Below are 7416 nucleotides of genomic sequence, written 5' to 3'. Positions count from 1 at the left end.
TTCAGCATTATACATAAGGTTATATTTCATGCTAGCAATGTACAAGTGTGCTTGCATCTTTACAATGCTCAAAAAAATGATTCTACTTTGAGAATCCATTCATGCATCAAATATTAGAATTATTACTGATGGACATTTAAGAAAATAGGAACTTGTAACGCAAGGCTTTATAAGCATTAATGGCTAATTTATCAAAATGAGTGAATTTGTCTACTTTAAAACAGAAACAGACAAACCTTTTACCATATTTTAGTTGATTTCAAAGCAAACCAAGTATTTTACAATACATATGCACATACATTTTGTACATCTGATTACAAAAAAACACTAATGCATTCTTTGAATACTGCTAGTACAATGAAGATACACCACTGAAAATCTGTGCTTGAAAACATACGGTATCTTTCCCCACATAAAATCATACTAGTCTGATGTCTCAAGACATATACAGGGCCAACTCCCATGAAATTTAAAAACACCAAAGCTTCATTTGTCAGTATAAATTTTGTTTTCTGAAGTGAAACATTGCTCCCATACATTGCTACATTAAAACAGTTTGTTAACCATTCATATAGAGAGGCACTTTTGCTTTTATATTTACAATGCTTGTAAAATATTATACCTTAATCATTTTCATTTGATTAGAACCCTCTCTTTGTAATCAAGAAACAACAACATCGTATTCTTTGGAATATAATACATCAGATAAGATATAAAGTAACTTCAAAATAATAATTAATTGTTCTGTTATTGTATATTTTAATTAGATTGCATTTATTCCAAATCCCAATTAAATACTACAAATAATGTTGTGAATTGTCACTGTGCTTTAAAGAATGCCAACATCATTAAGGGTAGACTAAAGGTAAACGACAAGTTACATAATTCCCTTTGTTTTCCCATCGGGCTGAAAAAAAAAAAAAGCAGCAATGACAGAAATTTGCAAAATGTTTCGGAATGCAAGATCAAGGACCTGTTGAGCTCATCCCAAACAACTTTGCCTTCTAACATTATATCTAGTTGGCAACATACACTGCAATAAATGCAGCTACATTTCTTTAGGTAACCCTTTTTATAAAAAAGGATAACATGGCCATGAACTAACATTTGTAAAGTAAGATCAGTTGAAATCTGCCTATGTACAGGTTTCCTGCAATGTTTGTTTTGCTTCCTGTCACAGCTCCTGCAGCTTGTATATCATAGAGTACTGCAGAGATCATAACTGTAGATGCATGATTTTTTTTCTTCATATCACCTTAGTTAAATATCAAACCATAAAAGACACTTATGAAAGAGAGATTTTGAATGTTTATCACATCTTGAGGTAGACTGATCTCCAAAATAAAGCTCTTCTACACTTTTATTCGTTCATGACCATCTTCCTTTTGGATCCTTCTCCTTGGAAAAATCTTTCGTTTAAGTGCAATTAGCTGAGAAGAGGAAAGAAAATACAATATTTAGTTCTCTGCTGGGCTAGACATGTGCAGCTGGTCAGCCTTTCATCCTAGAAAACACAGAAACTGTACCGTCCATGGTAATTCAGTCAGTACTGTCCATTCTTTTTTTTCCCCCACTGCACAGAAAGAAAGTTATTCAAATGCATCTATTAGGCATAGGCACTTGCACTGTACTTCTCAATAACCAGAATACAAGCAGAAAGTGAAAGATACGGTATACCTATATTCTGATTATTTTAAAGTTAATTTGTGTGTGTAATATAAAACCAGACTACATTCTGTTTCTGAAAGGTCAATGCAAAGCTGGCAGTATTTACATACCTAGCTGTCCTACTGAGCTGAATACCCCCTTCCAAAATAAAATTACTACGCAGGGGGAGTTTTTAATGTATGCAGAAGGCTGAAAATTAAGGGAAAGATTCATGCAAAAAGTTACAGGCGGAGGAAAAAAAATTTCAAAAGCCAACCTTTTAAGAATTACACCCTCTTCATCAGACCACGGAAAGGGTTACTTAAGGCCCCAACCTGCAAAGAATTACCCATATGATTTGTTCCATTGGCTCCCTCCATGTTTAGCAGGATTAATCACGTTCAAGAAAACCATTTTATGCTTGCAGAATGAGAGTTTTTCCTTTGTGTCTGATTCAAAGCATTTTGAATTCAATAGGAGTCCTTGCTGTTACTTAGGAATTAGACTTGTATTAGGCACCTAAAATACCTTACTCAGGACTGAAGTGTTGATATTACTCAAGTTTTCTTCTTATTGGCTTACTTTGCACTATCAACAACGCATGTTAATAGACCAAGACTTTCAGAAACAATTACTGATTTTGAAGTTCCAAATTTAGCACATTTATGATGTTTTTGACCATCACAAAACAGCTGACAAGGGAACACAACTCTCCTCCCCACAGGTATGAATATTTTCCAGGAATCTCAGCATGACAACTTAAAAATTGAAGCAACCTAATCAGTAGTCATGTATCATCCTTATTTCTTTTATGAAGGAAAAAGCCTAGCTATTCTATTAAAAATCTGTTTTATATTAACTTGAAGGTAAAACAGTGTATTAAATGTTATAGATTTGATAATATTTTTACCTGTTCAGCAAAAAATGAGATGACTGTAAATACAATAAGTGTTACTAGAACGCAGTGGGTCCAGAATTTGAGCTTGTCTCTGTATGCCCTCCTGCAGAAAGATGGAAACAAAAAGACAATTGCATATATTATAAATCAGATATAAATTTTAAAGATTTTCCATGAAATAGACAAAGAAGATAAATATGGGTAATTTCTCTCATGTTATAAAAAGCAAAACACTTATTTATTGTATATAGGTCAAGCTCTGCATATTTCATGACTCCCTTTGCTTTCAGTGTAACCTTGAACCTACTGTTAGCCTTGAGCTATTACGGGTGTTGGTTACGTTGGAACCAATGCAAAAACCAAAATTGAATACCATACAAGATAAAGGTGGAAAACTCATCTGAAGCTAAAAATGGATTTCCACCAGCATTTCAGCATGCTTTAAACCAATCTGGTAGAAAACTGCTTTGACCACAAACAAGTCAAAATACAGTGTTCTTGTGAAGCTAACAACATCCCAGTGGTTGTCCTCAAAAACAGAGCCAACGATATGTCTACAGCACCAGCCCGAGTTTCTACAGCTAACTGCTGAAGTCAGTTTGCCCCCACTCCCTGTGCCACTGCTACTGTAGGGCCTGTAGCACTACAATCTGCACCCACTCTTGTCACCTACAATCCTTCTGATTCCTTCTACAGTTCCTCTAATATTTTCTCTTCTGTCATGAACAGTTATTTCCCATGATTTGCTGAACAGGAACAAAATTACTGTCTTGTCTCAGTTTTATCACTACACCTGCCAACATTTTGCTTGTATTCTGTAATCAACTTTCCCAATTTCTAAGTTAAAATATTATTTATGAAAGAGCAAGAGAAAAATGCACATGGAAATTTCACACATTATGTAAAAATGTGAAAGAGGCAAATGTATCTTCTGTGATAATTATCCAGCTGATTATTTCTGCCAACATTTCTCACTAAAGTCACTTAGTGAGAAGTGGTACCACCAGAATTTATGTTGCCTCTTTGCAATACACGTTTCAATTATTATTTAAAAAATTAAAAAAGCCCAAAGTCCTGATTGTTCTTATTAAAAAAAATAAAAATAAAAAACCCACACCTTTTTATTTGAAATAAGGTAGGGACAATCGAAGAAATGTTAAAGACTCGGAAAAACATGAAAACACCAATCCTGCAAAAATTAAATTTTAGTCCATTTAAATCTTTTCACATCATCTTCATCTGTAACTCCATGACAATACTGGGAAAAAAAAGGGCTTGTACCACTATGTTCCATAATTATATGCCAGTACAACAGAATAACTTGAAGAGAACCTATGTAGCATACCATTCTTGGAGCTCATGCATGTGAAGGAAACGATTCCGATATTCTCTTGGCAGTTCAAATTGGGAAGGTATAGGAAACATTGATTCATAAAAATCCCTAAGCACTGCTTTCACCGTCTGTGCATCCTTATGATTGTGATCAATATTATCATTTAGGCAAACAAACTTTCTAGAAAAGAAAAATGCTTTGTTAGCATATTTCCTTTAATAATATGCCAAAGGTGTTAACAAACCAAGAACACAAACAGAAAACTTTTAAGCAAAATTGATGAGTATCCTTTTAAAAACAAATTGATACATTTGATACTGTTAACTACATTCTTTATTATTGCATTATTTTAAGTTAATTTGGTTTCAATTCAGAGGGCACCAAGGCTGATAGTGAATCAAAACCTCTGAGGAATGAAGTAACAAGCTATGGGTCTCTCTCTTCTATTTATATTTAATGCTGCCATCTAATGGGCACTAATACGCATCATCCCAAAACCTACCACTAGATACTGACAGAAAATTAGAAGGCCGGGATTATGATTCCAATAAGGGCTTTGTAGTTTTAAATAAGTTATTATGAGTAAAATACCTTAAATAACAAGATGAGTTTCAATGTAGAAGGTAAACATAGTAAAATATTAACAATTTAGTATATATTCTATATTCTTCAGAGAAATGTATCATAAAAATTATTAGAAGACTTTACAGAAGACAAAGTTTTGTCCCTAGGTTTTAAGTTACTGAGAACACAATATAAACGGGTATATCACAGACCCAAAACTGAACTCATGTAATAAGCCAAAATACAGACAAGAACCTGGATAGTATTTATATGGAAATCACTGTGACCAAATAAACATGCTCCAAATAATGCCTCTTGGAGAGTAATTTCTCACAAAATAAACTCACAAGTATTTAAGTTACTGAAAATTACTGAAACTAAAGCAGCAGCTAGTGTGCTAGACTGCTATGTCCCCTTGGCTGCTCTGACCAAGTGCTTGCTGACAAAAATTCCCTTTCCCACATATGGACAAGGTTATGTGCTTTATTTATATTGTGAGATACAAGACCTTTACATTTTCCCTAGAGGGTGAAATAATATCTGATGACATATGCCTTGTAATTGCTAACCTTTGTAAAGAAGTGGTTCTGGTCAGCTGCATTCTCTATAGCATGGTGTGCCCTTTCAAAGAGCAGAGCAAAGTTCAGGCTTCCTCCATGAAGCTGGAAATAAGTAGAACTCTGCAACATAAGAATTTGCCTACAGAGGGCATTACCGTTTTTCCTCAGACTGTAATGAATCTGGCACAATTAGTAACCCTGCTTTAGACAATTACACGCAGGGAACAGTCATTCATTCAAATTGGCACATATGAGAAAAACAAAATATGCCTCCCCTCTTCAAAGAATAGCCAGCTATATCTATGCTATCAACTAGCTATGCTATGCAGAGCATCTGGTTATGGCAAGCAGATATCTACGCTATACATATTTTGAGAGTTTACTCTGGACTATCCCTGCCTGGTTCTCGTGGACTGGCAGCTCATTAGCCCCAGGAATGCAGTAGCTGCAGTACTGAGTCTGCTCTCAGAATCGGGTATCAGCTTCTCCACTACGATGTAAAGAAACGAGAGGACTAACCTCCAGCTTTGGATCATTTCTCATCAAATATCACAAAAAAATTTAATACCTCTTGTGACGTCGTAACAGAGCACAAAAGCAGCAAAACAGATTTTGCAATAAAATAGTCCATGCTTAAATTTTATTTTTAAATTGCTGCATAAAGCAGATCAAAATTTTCTCTCCTTTAAAATAAAATTGCCTGCAATATAAACTATATAAACTCTAGAACAACAAAATGAAATCCTCAGAAATAGTTGAAGTTTTTCAATACAACGTCAAAGGTTTTAGACATATAAAAATATAATAGAAATCAATTAGATAACCCCCAGCATAAAAAACAGTCACTTCTGTTAAATAGAAAACAATGAGAAGTATTTTGATTAGAATTGATCTTGCTCTGTAACACAGTATAGAAATACACTGCAATAAATGACTTACAATACACAAACATATTAAACAGTTGAAGCAGAAAATGAAAACAAATCTCAAAACGTTATACAAATCCAGAAATAGGATACCTGGGATTTTTTCGTATGTCATCCAGCTGACCAACTACATGAGACACATTTGTGCGAATCATTTTGAAGGCAATTTCCTCTTCTCCCATGATTTCAAACCTTATTATAAAAAAAATAGTATTTATACATTAGTAAAACAGCCTATAGTCAGGTTCAATAAGTATTAATATTTTAAGAACTTATTTCTAATCTGACTGTCCAAACCATTAGAATGTGACATTTGATTTCTGTGTTTACATTTTTCAGCTAATGCTCTTGCACAGAGCCACTGTCCAATAGATTTGTTAGTAGCCTATTGGAGACTGAACAATTTTATTACACACTTAATGAATACTTTTGTCATAGGAATAATAATGAATCTGAAGGTAGACATTACACTACATTTCCTTATTTAAAAAAAATTGACAACTGCAATTTAAAATTACACTACAGACATGAGAAAATACATTATTTTCCAATCACTGGCCCCAGAAAAACCTTAAAGTTACAAAAGCATATATAAAACTACAATCTTAAATACAAATGCAAGCCTTCCTCACCCACCTACCTACTCATTGACCAACTTACAGACAAAACAATGAGCTGTATATGAAATGCAGAAACATTGCATCTCTGAAGGATGCCCCCAGTGCATTTGCCCCCTATTTAGCAGTCTTACTAGAGGTATCATACTTATTTTTCATGTGGAGGTATACATGCACCTGTCACATCTTTATGTTCATACAAGAAAATATATTGCCTGTTTGTAAAGTCTTATGTGAGAAAGAATTCTAGTTATAAAGCTCACCAAGTTAATAATGCAATTATTTAATATTGAAGCTTAAGAACCACATGTACCTTACGCTGATTTTGATCATTAAGCACAGCAAATCCTTACACCCACCTCAACATTTTTCAATCTCATTTATTGTATCAGCTTTTCAGTTTCATTGTAAACTCTCTTGGGAAGGGAATTATTTAGAAAGCATACAGCACAGCTTGAGGTACTGTGAATGAGCATGTAACAGTGCCCCAAAGCTGCCCTAAGCAGCACCCGTAGCCTTCCTTCATCCTACAGAACTACTTGACTTTGTAATCACTCCTGGGGCAAAACCAAATGCTTCAGAGGAGCCCTACCACTCTGCCCATCCAACACCACTGGCGAGGCAATGGACAAGAGACAGCTGTCAGCTCCATGCCAGCAAACAGCCTCAGCATCACGTCATCGGTTTGCAGTTTTCAGAGAGCACAGATCTGCCTGAACCTACATCTCAGGAAGATCTGCTCAAATACAATTATTCAAACAAACCTAAGTCAAGTCATGGTTTGTCCTGCTCTTTCCAAAAGGGGATGGGAACCATTTTGTTTTGCCCCTGTCCCAACCTGTCACTTCTCTACCTTGCAAGAGAAGTGCAA

At 34.8% G+C, this 7416-nt stretch overlaps 1 protein-coding gene across 2 annotated transcripts in view; it reads right to left on the bottom strand.

The window, feature by feature from the left end:
* Positions 1 to 166: 166 nt before the first annotated feature.
* Positions 167 to 7416, bottom strand: part of GNPTAB (N-acetylglucosamine-1-phosphate transferase subunits alpha and beta) — a 43602-nt gene continuing 36352 nt past the window's right edge. Inside the window, exons 18-22 of one of the 2 annotated variants that reach the window (XM_083830099.1) lie at positions 6022 to 6120; positions 3891 to 4058; positions 2558 to 2648; positions 1925 to 1982; positions 167 to 1430 (exon numbers count right to left, since the gene is read on the bottom strand). In XM_083830099.1, the coding sequence (XP_083686225.1) occupies positions 1935 to 1982; positions 2558 to 2648; positions 3891 to 4058; positions 6022 to 6120 (406 nt within the window). In that variant the 3' untranslated portion in view covers positions 167 to 1430; positions 1925 to 1934. The remainder of the gene's footprint in view (positions 1431 to 1924; positions 1983 to 2557; positions 2649 to 3890; positions 4059 to 6021; positions 6121 to 7416) is intronic. The other variant, XM_083830098.1, reaches the window with a different exon arrangement.

This window comes from Anser anser, assembly GCF_964211835.1.
Source record: "Anser anser genome assembly, chromosome: 1".
Taxonomy (NCBI): domain Eukaryota; kingdom Metazoa; phylum Chordata; class Aves; order Anseriformes; family Anatidae; genus Anser; species Anser anser.
Note: the sequence above shows the minus strand (reverse complement) of the source record. Positions and strands in the feature narration are given on the sequence as shown.